We start from the raw sequence: 17,157 nt of genomic DNA, 5'->3' as shown, positions 1-17,157 counted from the left end.
AAACTTAAGTTTTGGTCTTAAGTTTAACTTAAGTAAAACTTAAGTTTAACTGAGACAAAATCCTAACTTTACTACTCCTATATGCCCTTTGTGAATACCGAAAGCCGTAAAGTTAAGATTTTGTCTCAGTTAAACGTAAGTTTCAGTCTTAACTTTAACTTAAGAACAAAACTTAAGTGTAACTGCGACAAAATGCTAACTTTTCGACTCCTAAATTGCCCTACCTTTGTGAATCGAGCCCAGTGTGTCCAAAGCGCATTATAGTGCACAAGGTCCCAAATATATGATAAAGCATTGTGTGGTAGGCTATTGCCATTTACAGAGAGCATGTTTTTCAGTGAAATGACCTCGTGTAATGGCCTTTAAATTTACATCCGACATGCAGTTATTGTACTAATGGAACTCAGATTTCAGTGCATATCTATTATTTGCTCATGACACAAGCAAAGTGTCTTTGTTTCGATCTTTGATCTCTCGTTACACTTTTGAATTACAAAAAGAATTGTGCCTTAGTTCAACTTTGCCTACTACTAATATATTTTTAAATAGTTCTAAAGTTCATTTAGAAATATTTGAATGTTTTTGTGTGTTCAAAAAAACTTGGGGGCATATTACCAACAAGTAGCGATATTTATCGCTAATCGGCTTAGCGACAATTTTTTTATCGCTGCCTATCGCTGGATATGTTAGCGGAGAAAACATGCTATTATCAACGTTTTTCTCCATTGTGCTAAAATATCCAGCGATAGCGGCGAAATGCGTGAATATCGCTTAGAATACAGGGATATTCACGCATTAGCGACGAAATGCTCTTAGCCATGTTATCCACCTCCCTTTGGATAACATGGCTAAGAACTGGTCTGGGCAGGTGTCAGTATTTGGAGATATTCGCGCTTAGCGCGAATATTTCCAACGCTACGCCTGCCTTGCTAATAGGCGATAGCGACGTTAGCAACTGCTTTCAGTCGCTAACTGGTTGGGTACGCCCACTTTGCATGTCAGTAGCGAAAAACATCGCTGACATGCAAAGCGGGCCCCAAACCGCTCGCAATCGCCTAAAAGCTGCCGCTAACATCAGTTAGCGACAGCTTGCTAATAGGGCGATAGAATTATCGCCGCTTAGCAGCCAAAAACGGCCACTAAATCGGCGATAATTGCCTATCGCCCCTCTTGGTAATATGCCCCTTGATATCTTACAGGCTTTCCTTTCACATTGTACTCAAACTTGCTATTTTGCTCTCATTACAAAATTAAAAATGCAGCAGTTTGGAGGAAGACATTGGCTCACACTTCACCTCCTTCTTTGAACTCCGAAGAAATAGAAGATAAACACAAAAACGTAAAGGCCTCTTAATGGTTCATTGTTCCTCTTACCTCCTGTAAAATAGCGTTTGGGTGCTGCAGCACTTCCCACACTTCCAGTGCCCTACCTTTACTCACCCAAAACAACTATGGGGTTCTCCTTGTAACCCCCTAGAGTCAAGGAAAGAAGTAATATCTCGAATAGGAAAAAGAATTGAGGGACCTCTATAAGTCCTCTGTGTCCTTGGGTGAGCATATGTTTTTCACACATCTTTGTCACAGCTTGCTTTCTTCTTACCATGAGCATCTCTCCTGGGCTCTGGCATCAGCTTTATGTGGATCACCAATGTAATTAGTTGCTCATGCCTCGTATAGACAACCCACCTTATATATTTATATACATGACGATTTCTGTCCTTTAACATTCACTTCATAGGTCCTTGTTTTTATCCTGATGAGGGCCTTATGGAAAAATTAAAGAGGTCGAAAGGCATCACATTGTGTGTTCGAAGCACACCTTCTGCATAGCGATGGACAAATTAACTGAGCTACAGGTGTTTGTGAATTAAGGACTGATTAAAAGACTCCACCAGAGTCATGTCCAGGCTTTGCTTTGATTGAAGCAGCAGGAGTAAAACATTTTTGGTTTTTGATTTTTGTTTAATGTATATTGTTTTGTGCTTAATGTATTATATATATGTATAGATATAGACATATATCTATATATATGCTTTAGTAAATGTATACATGCAAGGGATATGTTTTATATAATCACCACAAGTTGTATATATATCACATGCAAAAGAAAATCAGAGTCAAATAATTTGGTAAAGAAGATTAAAAGTGAGGGATGGTGTTTTTATGGACAGTAAATAACGGGGAAAGAATTTTAGGGCCTAATTAGGATCTCTGCCAAATTACATTTCCGTTATAACCTATGAATCTTGTAATATGGCGGACTGGATATCCATCATGTTTGTGACAAGTATCACATCTGCCAAGATCGTAATCAGGCCCTTAGTCTAATATAGGGTGATCCCCAATTGATTTTTTAATTACTTTGGTTCACCTAAGAATCTCCTTGAATCACTTATATTCATCCCAATTAAGTTACAAATTTGCACTGATTTTTCTCATCTGCACCAATGCAAAGTTGTACTTCCCACAGGTCAAGCAACAGGGGTGATGTTCACCTGCAGGATGTTGACCTAATAAACATTGAGGCACGAAGTGAGGGTAGGACTAGTCGGCGTGGAGAAGGGTGGTCTAATTTGGTAGGGAATTAAATAATAGGCTAATGGCCAGCCCAGGGCCATTCCAAGTGATACGGGCTCTGATGTGACGGGTGCCAAGCGCCACCAACCGACCTAGTGCACCTTACAGTCACTCGTGGCGGCAAAAACTGTTTCAACTGCTGAAAAATGTCTCTGAGGCTGCTTCTCTTTTTTTTCATTTTTTAAAGGACAGCTTTATGCGGTGTCATTCTCACAAAATAAAAAAAACAAGCATTTACAATGCAACAGTTTTGCCTTTGGAAAAGTTTGAGCTATTGGCATTGTAAATGACAAAATTTGTATTTATGTGTTGGTTTTGAAAACAGATAAATAAATGGCATTGTCATTTACATTGCCAATAGCTCTAACTTTTCCAAAGGCGAAACCGTTGCATTGTAAATGCTTGTTCTCAAATGTTGGTATCAGTGGAGTCATAGTACACAACTGTTATTGCCAAACCTAAACTAGGCCCATGCTCCCCGCTAGGCTCAAACACATGAAGAGACATGTCGCTTGCATGCCCTGACAAATGGTAGCAAAGCAAATTAGAGAGGCACTGAAGCAAACACATGGAAATCTATGGTAGGGCTCTAAGTCCACTGTATTCAATCAAAAGTCTGGCTGAGAGTGCATGCGCTGTCTAGGAGAAAAATAAAAATACAAACCCTTTCCAATTACAATTTTGTCTTCTAAATATTTGTCCCATTTCATAAAAACAAGAACTCATGAAAAGAGTAGAGCTGCCGGACAGGCTGCCAACCCTTAATTGAAACAAGCTGCACCCCTTTAAATGGTTGTAACATGACCTCCTCTGCCATTATTGTGCAAGGAAAGGCTGACATAAAGAACAGGGTCTATACTACCAGCAATAAGCCATGCCGTCCTGGATCGGTGAAAGATGCCCCCCAAGACTGCACGTACAGGAGTAAATGTAGAAACAAAACACGCAATAGCGAGAAGGCGAGGAAAGGAAAATGCAGACACCCAAGCAAAAAGTTACACTTTCAAATCCTCTGTTTATTAAAATGGGGCATTCGGACCCACGGCCAGACAAAGTGCTTGCCACGAACGCAGGGTCTCACCTGCTGTAGAGGTCGAGGGGCTTTTCATGGAAGACACACACGGGAGGAACCGAAGGTGAGCCCTGCGCCGAGGGTAGTAAGCAAAGGATGGCGCAAAACTGCTCGGATTATCCATTCAACCAGAGGGGGGTGTCTCAACCAAATCGGGGGTTCATCCTCAACTCGAAGCACACATCATCACCAAGTTGATAGGATTGATATTTTGTGTGGGTGTGGGCGGGAGGGGCAAACCGCACGGATAACTTGTTAAATAGCTTTTCCCATCAAACAACCCTCCTGCAGCCGTAATAGTTTGCTCCATAATGGATGCTTACAGGGTCTGCTATTGTCTCATCAGCACAAACTTCTGCACAATGCGGGAAAGTCTGGAGCCTCCATTGTGAGCCATACACACAACTAGTCCATAAATGGCACTAATTCATTTCCACGCGGCCAGTCCACCTCAAGTAAAACCGTGCCCACTGCTTTTCGTGGCACATACGAAATATCATTATTTTGACACAAGTTTTGGGAGCTAAGGTTTTGGCAACATCTCATTACCTTAACACGCACACACTAGAGGGAAACTGGATACATTTGACATATTTCTGTCACTAGCAACATATCAGCCATACTGCTAATATAAAATACAACACAAAACATAATTTTCCAAAGCCGGATCGTTCGAAGTAAACAAACAACACCAACAACTGTTCGAATTGGTGGGATTACAGTATATTCCGAAGCAGAAGTGATGTATATATCCAAGGGAAAAAAAGTAAAAAACATGATTTTGTTCTTTTACTATCGGCAAATCCTAAAACTTGCAAGCAGTTACTTAGGGACTCCACTGTGGTGGCACACAACGCATTTTTTTTTCTTCCCAAAACTTTTCATTTGCAGAGGCTTCAGGTCGGGGCGCCTGGCTGGACGTAAACGGCGCTTCGCCTCCCTCCATACTTCAAAACAGACAATTACCTCCTCGAAGCGCCGCTCCAACGAACCCAGAGAGTCCGGCATAATTCCAAAGTGCAAATCCGGGTGTGCGAGCCGAGCGCCTCAGCTCGGAATCCAGCAGCATCCGTGTGGAAAGACGGCGCCCAATCCCGGCCGCGAGCCCGTCCCTGGGGGCTGCTGCCTGTCCCCTTCCCAGCCGTGCATGAAGTTCCTAGCTCGGTCTGCTGGTGCCTCCGTGCTTTGCTGGGAGTGAGAGCTCGCGCAGACCAGGGACTGCCCGGTGCTGCTCTGCCCCTCCTCCACAGACCTGCGAGCGGCCGCTCTCCCTCCTCCTGCAGCTGCCACAGTGCACCCCAACTGCAAACACAGCAACAGCTGCCTGTCTCCTCCTCCGCCAGCCAGGTACGGTCCCCGCCCGCACTGGGCTTAGAGTAATGCAACAAATAGAGAAACTGCAACCCGCTGCAAAACGAGACAGAAGGGTTTACAACTGACCAAACGTGTCATGTTTTATTCTTCCCAGATTGTGTCTTTTTCATTAGGGAGGCAACTATCATTATACCCATGCGAATGGATAAGACAGATGTGTATGGGTGCCATTATCAGCTCCTATTCAAGCGGAGCTTGTGATAATTAGACACTCGCCTTTTTGTGTTAAAAGTGAGTCTATCACGGTAATAGAGGGTCGATAAAAAAAAAGTTAATCTATTAATCTGGAAACGTTTCCGTCTCACTTCAGCCTCTCCTTGGCAGGTATGTAAGCCGCACAAGTACACATCCGTGTGCACGTGCGTGCTGAGACGCTGCTCGGAAAGCACAGCGCCCTGTAGGGATTCAGGGGCGTGCTCTCCCCTTCCCATTGGCTGGAAGGTAAAATTCCAGCCAATGGGAAGAGGAGAGGGCGGGACTTAAAAAAAGACCGAGAAACGCCCCCGAATCGCATTTTCACGGGGAAAGCGTGATTGACAGCCAATCTCTTCCCATGGCTAGCCTCCATTTATGGAGCTAGCCAATGGAAGACAGAGGCGGGACGAAGCCCCATACTGGAGATCATAAGATTTCGCCCTGGGCGGAGCACCTGCTTCGCAGGTGCTACGGCCAGGGCGAAACCTAAAAATCGTAGTTGTGGGTTGAACGACTTTGCAAATTTGCACACCTTTATTCATCATTCCTTTTGTTTCACAATAAAAAGGCTGGTGCAAATAAAAGTCTCCTTTTCATATGATAACATAGATTCTCCTCTCTTACAGTGTGGCTGTGGATAATCCTACTGGTTTGGGTCTTGCTGAGCATTTCTGGGATCCTTATTGGTAAGTTAAGAAAAACATTCCCCTTTTCCTGCCACCCTCAAACTGTCTCCTCAGACTTGCAGTCCTTCACACACTCGTTAGGAGTTTGGTGATAAATAAAGGGATAATACCCTGATGCGGTAATACCATTGTGATATTCAGATGCTATGGTATTACCCTTCATTTAGACTTTACCACTTCAGCTTTACAAATACATAACATATATAAACGAAAAAATAATGAAGTAAGGTGTAGCTAATTTGCACCCTTGACGGTTACAATCCCACAATTTAAATTGTTTGTGTACAGACATTTACTGGTGGTAATTTCTCATAGTGTTTTCTTCATTTATTATGACTTTCCATCAAGCAGAAAATCAGCATATTTCAAATTGGTAGAAATGTGGTAATATTCCTACTTCACAGATGTTCCATTACTGTCACAAAAGCAATCCTGCCTACAACGCAGGCACCCTTGTACCATAGTGCAAGGGTGCCTTTGTTGTCGCTAGGCAGCACATTGCGCACTAGTCCTTGAAAATGACAGGAATAGCTGTACAGGTTTAAGTACGGCGCATTCCTGTCCTTTCCCTATCATGCAGCGTAGGAAGGTGGCTTTCTGCGCCCTCGTGATAATAAGATAAATATGCACCCTAATAGGTAAATATAAAACATCTTCATATGCCGTGCAACCACCACACAATATATATGCTCTACTCCAGGCGTAATATGTGCCAGTGGTTGCAGGTGGTTGGGACCAGAACTCATTTCGTTTTTGGGGAGCAAGACTTATATTTATATTTAAACTTTGATCTAAAGTAAGACAAAGAAAGGCAGAAAAAGGAAGATGAAAAGAGAGAGAAAGAAAGAGAAAGATAAGAACCTGCAAGAAATAGAGAGGGAGTGTAGTAAGGTGGAAGAAAGGAGCATGAGGTGAAGTCAACACTAGACATCGTTAAGTATTCAGCATTGTGGTTGAAGGTAACTAAGAACAATGGGGTTTATTTACAAACCACTACCACCACCACAACGTCACTTTTAGTAACGTTGTGGTGCATCACTTTTAGTGACGTTGTGGTGGCGATAGGGCTTTGCCTTTTTCACAAGGCAGCGTTAAGCCACTTAACATGGCTTAACGCTGTCTTGTAAATAAGGCACCCATTCACGCTGTACTTAGTGTGAAAGGGGAGGGCAATGGGTGTTGCAGTGGGCATTCCACTGCAACACCCATTGATTTTGACACTACCCCCTATTTACAAGAGTGGCGTAAATAGGAGGCAGCCGCGTAAATAGGAGGCAGCACCAAAATTAAGACCAGGAAAAACCTGGTCTTTAAGAGGCGAAACAAGAAGAAATGCTTTATTTCTCCTTGTTTTTGCTGTTTCTATGTTTTCTGTGTTTATTGGGAGAACTTCCTGAACATAAACAATCTTCCCCTCAACGCAAACACCCTTGAACTATGGTGCAAGGAGGCCTGTGTGGGCTCTAGGCTGCTAAATTAGGCGCCAGCACAGGGGCAAACACAGGGCTGCACTAAATTGTTGTAAATATGGTGCAGCCCTGCGTTTCTGAAGTGGCGGAGGACGGTGTTAAGCCAAGAAGGCTAACGAATCACTCCGCAACTTCATTGTAAATATGCCCCAATGATGGGTCCTGCACGTATTTTACTTTTCATTTCCTTTTTTTTGTTTCAAAGTAGGCACATTGTTTCAAATGACAGTAAAACAGAAAAGTGTAGAGAAGCAGAAGGAAATGGAGAACACAAAAGGATGAAAGGGAATTCAAGGGATTTGAATAGCAATAGGAGAAGGGAAATATGGAGATGTGAGATCCTAGCATATGTTTACAAGGTTGGTCGCTATCATCCTTGCAGGTTCTGTGTTTTTGCATCAGTGCAGCCTCCAGCGCTACATACCTCTATACCTCATCATCAATGGGATCACAGTGACTGTTTGGTTCCGCCTTGCTCTTTTGGATGGATGGAGGCTGAACAACGTCATCATCAGTCTCTTCACATTGCTGATCCTGTTTTGGCTTGCTTGGCTACTCACAGGTATTTAGATTTTATGATGTATCGTTTTTATGAAATGCACCATGAGTAATCCATCAAAGGACGTATACGTCAACAACATTTTACACTGAATTCGTTCCTAGACAGACCCAAAGCAATGGATAAGATTCTTGAATTAATAGGAAACACTGGGAATTAATCTGAACACATTCTATTCTATTCCATCAATTTTAGCTTCTGAATGTCTTTAAAGAGAAGAATCCACCAAAGGAAAATGAGCCTTGACCCTGTCCCCAAAGTGACATTCCAGCCTTTGCTGTGGGCCAAGTCCCCTCAGAGCTGGAAGACACACAACCCCGATACCTTTTGGCCTCTTGAACATCATTGCTGAGTGCAGAGTTCGTTGTAAGGCCATGTCTGTTCAAAACTGCGCCACTTAGCACAAAAGTGATTGATGAAATGCTTGAAGTAATATGAACCGTCCATTTGCCATTACAGACAGGGGTGAACCACATGCAAATCAGAACTGTCTCTGCCCCAAAAGGACAATTCAGTGCCATCTACTATGCCACGACCCCTTAAATGGGAACAAAATCCCAACCTTGCAAGTTTTACAAGATCTTTTCTCCAGCTTTAGATCTCAGAGCCTCCAAATGCAGACAAACACATTTTCAAAAAGAACCCATTTTTGGGATACATTCAGGAAAACCCATTTTGTAAGATTGAATTCTCTAAAATCTACCAAGTGCCTTCAATTAAATCCAAAACAGCTCTGCTGAAGCCTAGTCTTTACTTGGTTTGAACTGCAACCGATGTTTGAGGGGAAAATGGTTCCAAGAACTCTTACCAACTCTGACTGAGGCTTCAATCGTGATCCTCCACAGATGGCTCATGTATTTCAAAGTAGACACATTGTTAATCTTGAGAAGAATAAAATAGTGGTCCCAGTCATTTAGAAAACACGTGATCTCAGGGGCAATAAAAGAAACATTGAGGACTTGAGCCCTGATCTCCCTCCCCTCTTGCAACAGGGCACTGTGTCAAAAATCGCAATTCTGTGTTGCATGAAGGACAAAAACAGACCAGCAGATGTAGCAAGAGTCGCCCACCCACGAGGCCATTGACAGCACTCAGATTACAAATCAGTGTTCTCCATGACAGTGAAACACACATAAGGCCAGGCAGGGTCATTTAAAGACACAACCCATGTTACCCCTTCTTGCACAAAACACACATAAAGGACGAGGAGGGTCTATCTTAAAAACAAAGCTCTGCTTAACCTTACCAACACCAAACAGCTCACATTGGTGCAACCATCTGTCACAGTAGGGTAAGTGTGGCTCCTCTTCTGTTAGTCTTGTAAAGTTGTAGCCCACTTCGGGACCACCCCTGCTAGTGGTGACAGGAGGAACCTGATTATGAATCATGCCCTCTAATAGTGGGTGAGGGGTTTTGTACTTGAAGGACTAAGGGGCATATACACAAGCCCCTATCTCCACCACAACGTCACTTTCAGTGACGTTGTGTTGGCGATAGGGGACTCGCCCTATTCACAAGGCCGCGTTAAGCCACTTAACGTGGCTTATTGCTGCCTTGTGAATAAGGCCCCCTTTCACTCTGTGTTTAGCGTGGAAGGGGCATTTAGTGGGTTTTGTGGTGGGCATTCCACCGCAACACCCATTGATTTTGATGCTTCCCCCTATTCACAAGGGCAGCGCAAATAGGAGGCAGCGCCAAAATAAAGACCAGGAAAACCCTGGTATTAAGTTAGCGAAACGAGCAGAAATGCTTGATTTCTTCTCTTTTTTACTTTTTCCATGTGTGCTGCCTTGTGCAGCACACATAGAAAAAGCAAAATGCCATGGTTTGTGTATGTACAGGAAGGTGTCCCTTCCTGTACATAAACAAACCTTTTTTCAAATGCCGTTTTGTAACTTGCATGTGTGCTGCATGAAGCAGCACACATGTAAGTTACAAACAGGCTTGTTAGGTTTGTTTATGTGCAGGAAGGGACACCTTCCTGTACATAAACAAACCTCCCAGCTTGCAGACACCCTTGCACTCTGGGGGAAACGCAAGGCTGCACCAAAACCAAATCCTTGTGAATATGGTGCAGCCTTGCGTTTCCGAAGTGGCGGAGAGAGGCGTTAAGCCAAGAAGGCCAACGCCTCTCTCCACCAATTCCTTGTAAATATTCCCCTTTATTCCAAGAGAATCCAATTGGCTTTACACCAGTTTTTTTGTGTTTCTCTTTTAAATAGACCCTCTACGTCCTTTGTGCGTGTTTTGTTTTGTTGTCCATGAAACTCAGCCTTTCACTGTGGTGAAAGTGTGAGTCAACAGTGTCTAGCACAGCATTTGTACTGAAGATATGTTCTCCAGGAAAAAGTCCTACATGTAGACCCCAGCACAGTGACCAGGCGTGCAAGATTTGTGCTTTAGAGTACAGAACACATTAGATGCATGGATATTAAGTGATCTACCCCTTGACAATGTGCTTGCGCCAGGCTGCCTTTGGTGTTACGGTTTGGTGCAAAACAAGGTGGTGCTACTTAAGTACATTTTGCTTTGCGCCAAATAGAACTGTTTTGTGTGCTGTCCCACCCCACCCATACCCACTCAGCTTAAAGTAAGTGATAGTTGGTGCAAAGGCCTTTGGCTCTGTGCAAGGGTATATTTTCGAAACAAAATAGCTTTCGCTCATCAGAGTTTGTCGTGGCTCCTGTTTCAGCCAAATTGTACTGCTTTGAGCTACTCAACGTAGAACAGAAAACTAGCGCAAACCTTGAGTAGATATGGACCCTTTATATATAAGGCCAACTCACTCTTAGACCAAGTTCACCATGTGGAAGCCTGACCGGAACCTGAAACAACAAAGACACATTGTGTGCAAGAGAAGAGCTCTAGACCTTATCTGGGAGAAGATGTGTAGAAAACCTATGCTAGACTCACGCACACTTAGACTATGGCACAAAGGTTTGCATGTTGCGTTCGGCAGCAAAATTCTAAGTTAGCACAAAGGAGAGGAGAGGAGAGAGCCATACCTCTGTAGATATAACGCCCTCCTACGCTCTCCTTCTCACACAATGCAGCAGCACATTTTGGCGGCTGTGCTGCATTCCATGAGAATTTTAAACTCCCTAACTGTCCTCCACCATGCCGTCAATCAAAGAATTTACCATTCCTCAGTGGCACACTTACTGAATGTTCACATTAAACGCCCACACATCATGCAGATAGGCTTTCCAGAAGGAAGATACCTGCAAAGCAGTGAACATTGCAACAGTGCAGGGGGGTTAAATGGTGATTACAGAAGAACATGATAAATGAGAACTAGGCAAAGGTGGAGAGTGAGAGGTTTAGAGTAATATATTGGGCAGCACAGGGAACGGGGAAAAAGTAGATATCGTTGTCTGTGAGAGGGTATATTCTTCAAGGAGAGTTCCGTAACCTGATGGTCACAATGTGACAAGGTGGCTGCAGATGCTATGTGACCCCCAGAGATCTTATACAGGATGGTATGTACTGTAAGATGTTTGAGTTCACCGCCTAGATTATGCAGCAGTTTTTGAGTCTGATGCCTGTAGATCCTGTAGAGTTCTCTGACAGTAATACTATCATGTTTCTGAAGGCCATTGACTTGACACTCCATCAAATCATGAGGGCAGGTGAGGCAAGTCTCAGGGATACCACTAGCAGGACATTACCCATGTTGAAGTGGGACAGAGCTAATGCCTGGACAACAGTTTTGAGATTTATTTTGATAGAAAAGTCTTCACTTTAAAGAGCACCCGCATCTTGTCCCATGTCGTTTTTGTTTTGTGTCCAACGTGCCTCCTGAAACTAAGGTTTCGGTCAATGTAGAAACCTAAAGTTTGGTGACACCAAAGAGATCTGGAGTCAATCAGTTATTCGTGAAGCATTGCTCTGCTTACTTTCACCAGTGACGAGGGCATATTTTGTCCTTGCACATTTGAGCAAGAGGTAGGACTTTGACCTTCATGCTTGAGTCATGATTAGGCATTCCTTCAGACAATCGATATCAAGCTCTGTGGTGACCTTCAGGTAAAAGATGGGTGTCATTCACCGACTGACACATCGTGACCTTCAATGCTCCCTGGGACTTGCTGAGCAACCTATTGCACGCTTCCGCCACAAAAGCACATGCGTAGGCCACCAAAAGACAGACTAGTGTGGAATGCTTGGCTTCTCAATGGCTCCTTACTTACAAGACAAATCCAATCCTTCCACTTACACAGTATTCACCTCCCAGAACATATGTACCATGGTCCACGTGCACATACCACCTACACCACCCAAAGCACCAATCTACCCTGCCTAGCACCTTCTCCATGTCTCCTGTGATACATGAAATGCACCCTACCTTGAATATAAAATCCATGAGCAGAAAGCAACATCACCACATCTACCAGCCAAATCAGTCAGTAACTCTCAATTTGACTACACAACACTCTTGCCACCAACCAAAAGGGACATACCCAAGCACCTCCCCCAAGCCATTAAAACAGCTGTCAAGTACCCCGTCACAAACATCAAATGCACACTACATTCGGACCCATAAACACCCCCTCAGCCACCACATTCTCATTTCATTTGCTTTATTCTACAATATTAGTCATACACGCGTACAATAAATACAAAGATAGTAGGGAAAATGAAAACTATATAAATAAGCATAATAAAAATCGCTTGATAACAGAATAAAAAGACATAACATCACAAGAAGCCAAATAAGAAGGACTTATATGGCAATTGATTAGAACACCTGCAAGATCAAAATGCGAAAGGGTCATCTGTTTGTACCCATTGTTTGCTTTACAGAGGCACAATAGAGCACAAGGATAAGGACTGCAAAGTGAAATACATGTGATATAAAAGAGCAACAATAGCCCATCCCTATGGGATCCAGTAACATTCTCATAACAATAAAATAAAAATGGCTATAATTTCCCCATATGAATTAATAGCAGATCAACTAGATGAGGAGATGTGCTATTTGCTAATACAGACTAGGAGATAATAAGAGGGCTATACAGTAACAGTCAATGCTTTTGCATGAAAAGCCCACATTTTACCAAGGAACTTAGCAACAGTACATGCATATACCTGGTGTGGGCCTGACCTAAATATTCTAGGGGCTGCTTGGATGCTGCGTGTGGCTTTGATTCATGTACGATGAATACCAGCATACCCATAACAAGCAAATAAGACATGTCTAACAGATTTAGGAGCAGTATTACATACGGGGTACGCTACGTCTTTGTCTAGGACTCATCTGTCAGTAAAAGTCTTGAGGGACAATGTGTCTGTTCTGAGAATTGAAAGTATAGTTTTCTATCTTGGGGTGCTAAGTCACCATCCACATTCACCAAATCATAGCATGCCCCCACAAACATGCATCGGGTACCTTCACCTTTAGCATTGCAACAAACAGCCCAGCACCGCATCATGCACATCATTCACTATGGCACACGTACATATCTTGGCAAAATTGGAGCACATGGAGCAAAATGTATCATGATCCCAATATCACACTGATTGTCCATTCACACCCACACTGGCTGTAAATAACTGTTGTTCCTGAAAACACATTGCATGAAAAGCCACATAACCAGCCCACAGCAAACCACTATGTTGCCATGGCTGACATCCATTGCATAACCGACTCGCTGGTTCTCCCACTAATACACAATGAATGTGAGGAAATGAAACCTCAAGTGAACATTTATAAACCCCTTCAAAAGAATAATCCACCCATAAGGCACATTCATTTTACGCTGCTGACCACTACTCACATTCACCATTAACACACATTACTCAATAACAGAATTCATGAACATACTATCTACACTTTCCAGAGGAGCCACACTAATCATTTCAGAAGCTCTACCCACATATTGACTGCAAGATAACATGCACACTACACCCAAACTCAAAGAGAAGACCCTTGTGTAGGGGTGTTTTCCAGTCTCTCAATCCCTTGCTTTATACACCTGTAACCCCTTACATCTGCTATTCATTGCTTATCACCCCACCACAGACAACCTTATTTACAGAAATTACTAATCTGAGCCCTACAGCAACAGGATATGTGTCACCACATGCACCCAATCCAGGCACCTCCAAAAAAACAGCATTAAGTAGCAAATGGCATATGCCAGCTCCCACAATAATACACTGAACTATGAGAAAACTATAAAATTCACAACTTACATTCTCTGAGCCTGATGAACATGATGAATCACACTAATCTATTAGGCCTACATAAACAGCTAAGATGTCTTCTCTCAGTTCCCAATTGTGAATTGAATTCCTACCATTGTATTACCATCATAAGATGTCAGAAACAGTACATGCAGAAATCAAGAATACAAAAAATGAATCAATATACATTTTTTTAAAATAACTAACTCCCCGAATTCAATAGCAGCACCAAGCAACATTACGGCCCAGATTTACAAAGGGTTGTGTTGCCCTTATGTCACCCAAGGTGGCGCAAGGCAACACATGCCCTTTAGTGTGATTTACTAAGCAGCGCAAAGCCAACTTGTGTGGCTCTGCATGCCATAGTAAATTTAGAGTAACACAAGGCATCGTAAATCACTGCCTTGCTTTACTCTACGCTGGGAAGATGTTCCATGGGTGGAGAATGGGCATTCCAGTGCATCTACCCATGGATTTTTATTAAGGTTAGTAAACCTATGGTTGCGTCAAAATGGAACACCTTCCTAACAGAGGTGTAACAAGGAGCAATATCTTTATTTCTCCTCATTATTTCCTCTTTCTACGTGTGCTGCATTCTGCAACACACGTAGCAGGAGAACAATGCCTCAAAGGATATTATTGTGCTGGAAGGTGTGCCATCCTGTACAAAAACAATCCTGGTGTAAAGCAGACAATCTTGTACCATGGCGCAGGTGTGCCTGTTTTGGTGTTAGACATCACTCACTGAGCCAGTGCAGGAAGAGATCAGGAATGAGTCATATCTTAGTACATATGGTGCATTTCTGCTCTCTTCCTGTTGAGCCATGCAGCAAGTTTGATAAATCTTTTACCATATTTAGCAGCACAAGTTTATAAAAATCTGTTCTGTGGGATCCTACGCCTAATTCAAGTGAAAACAAGGTAAACATTTTTCATACTAAAGTTTGCAAAAAAGTTAAAGGGAATATATGAACATGATGGTGCTTAGACACTGTCATGATGGAAGTGTAGGAAATTGGGTTTCTGGTTAAGGGTGGTGGAACCCTGCACAGGCAGAAACCACAAATCTTTTCCAGGGCTCCAGGTCCTGTTGACTACCCTCTTGGGCGGCCATTGACTGGATGGTCTGGAGCCCCCACTCAGGTAAGCCCAACATCTCCGGGTAGGACAAGAGTGCTGTCCTGTTTCTGGATGGTGTGTAACATGTAATTACTGAGCAGACAAGACAATCCACAGGCATGAATGAACTCATTGCTACCCGCGAGGTACTTGCAACCCCCTCCACCCCATTCAAATAGACCAGAGCCACTAGAAAGTGGCCCTCATGGTTTTCAGCTACTATAGCCTGGAGGAGTACATTAGGGATTACCTGCTCTAAGGACAGCCAGTGACACCTGACAGTAGTCATACTGCCTCTTGTGTCTCTCAGATCCACCACCTGTTGCCCATTAATGGTGACCCACTGCCTGTATTTTGCAGTATTGCTAGGAATGTGAGCATTTGACACCAATTCCTTCACCCAGGGACACTATGGTAACCTCTGCACTTTCCCTCATACTAAATGGGGCAAACTCCTCCCCAAGCACTACACTAGCCAGCCGGGTGTCTGCCCAAGAGTTGGGGTGGTGTCCCAACGTCGCATTACCCTTGAAGTGCCTGGACTTATGGCACTCATAGAACACAGAGGGAGAACTTCCCTGAGGTCTAGTTATCAGAGAACACAATCTTCTTCTGCTCGGGTGGGGATTGAGAATCATGCCCTGTGGAACAGTTTTGGGGACCTTTAGAGAATTCCTTGTTCATATTTTTGTCTACCCCTCTTTCTTTAGGTGGGAACCCAGTCCACCTTTTTTATGATCCCCAGGTATTTTCTTGTGTACCCAGGCACAGGCCAGCTGCCCGCATCCTCAACAAGCTATCTGGCGTCAGTGAACTTACGATCAATCAGGTGTTGGCACAGCTCTGTAAAAGAAAGGCTGAAATTTGCTGCTTTATCATCAAAAGGTACAGTCCTTGGTAACCTTCACATCACTGCCCTTCACCCAACCATCCACTGCCAAGCAAAAGTTATCCGCACAATCCACTCTGGACTGATGTGGCAGGTTCCTTGCGTCCCTATACTTCTGTCTGAACATTTCTGGAATGAGGCCATACTTTCTGATAAGGGTGTCCTTCATGGAAGGGTATCTTATCCTGTTCGCTTTTCCCAGGACCTGCAGGACATCCCTCCCTTCACTAGGAATGTGCCTACAGAAACTTACCCCCCCCCCCATCATCTTCAGGGACCCTGTGCAACTCCAGACCAACCTCATAGACTTCACACCACATATCAATGTCATCTCTCTCAATAAAGTTAGGCCCCAATTCCTTGAGAATGTGGACCATCTTGTCTCTATAGGGCACTACGGATATGCTGCCGCCATTACTGCTGGACTCTGCCTGCCGGGTTCTGATGTCCAGCTCTCTAAGGCTCTTCTCATGAGCTAGTCACTCCAAAGCAAGTTTGTCTACCATGACCAGTTTCTTTTCAGATAAGGCTCTCTCAGTCTCTGTCTTGGCATTTCTCTCCTCTTCCTCCAATTTCAGTTGGCCAGCTGCTGGTTGAGTTCCCTCTTGGCCTTTCTGTGCCCCAGCTCCTCTGGGAAGAAGCTGTTGGAAGATATACTGCTTCCTGGTCGGGCAGGGGACACCACTCCAGTGGGCATGTTGTCCCTTGCTCTGGGTGCTGCAACTCAAGATCTTTGCCCAGGTCCTCCTCTTGCTCCTCCACTTCACCCTCCTCCTCCTGGTCTCTGTTACTGTCATTGATTGATTAACTTCCACTCAGGCACTCTGAGCCTTCTAGAGCTTTAGCTTCCTGGTGTTTCTATTAGCTGGAAGTCCCATCTCCTTACAGAACTCCTTGAGTTCAGACACAGTGTAGTTATCCAGGTTGGCAAGCTCAATCTCTGTCCTTGCAGGTGTGGCCACAGGCACAGACATGTATTCACATAGAGTATGCAGCTCCTCTAAAGTTTGGGTAAATTGGGAAGTCTGGAG

General features: G+C 43.7%; 1 protein-coding gene across 2 annotated transcripts in view; it reads left to right on the top strand.

Moving 5' to 3' along the window:
• LOC147705801 (transmembrane protein 272-like) overlaps positions 1-17,157 on the top strand; it is a 144,092-nt gene that overhangs the window by 97,896 nt on the left and 29,039 nt on the right. For both annotated transcript variants that reach the window (XM_086928983.1, XM_086928984.1), the window contains exons 4-5: positions 5,845-5,904; positions 7,756-7,935. In XM_086928983.1, the coding sequence (XP_086785109.1) occupies positions 5,845-5,904; positions 7,756-7,935 (240 nt within the window). The remainder of the gene's footprint in view (positions 1-5,844; positions 5,905-7,755; positions 7,936-17,157) is intronic.

The sequence above is a fragment of the Lissotriton vulgaris genome, chromosome 7 (genome assembly GCF_964263255.1).
Source record: "Lissotriton vulgaris chromosome 7, aLisVul1.2, whole genome shotgun sequence".
Classification (NCBI taxonomy): Eukaryota; Metazoa; Chordata; class Amphibia; order Caudata; family Salamandridae; genus Lissotriton; species Lissotriton vulgaris.
Note: the sequence above shows the minus strand (reverse complement) of the source record. Positions and strands in the feature narration are given on the sequence as shown.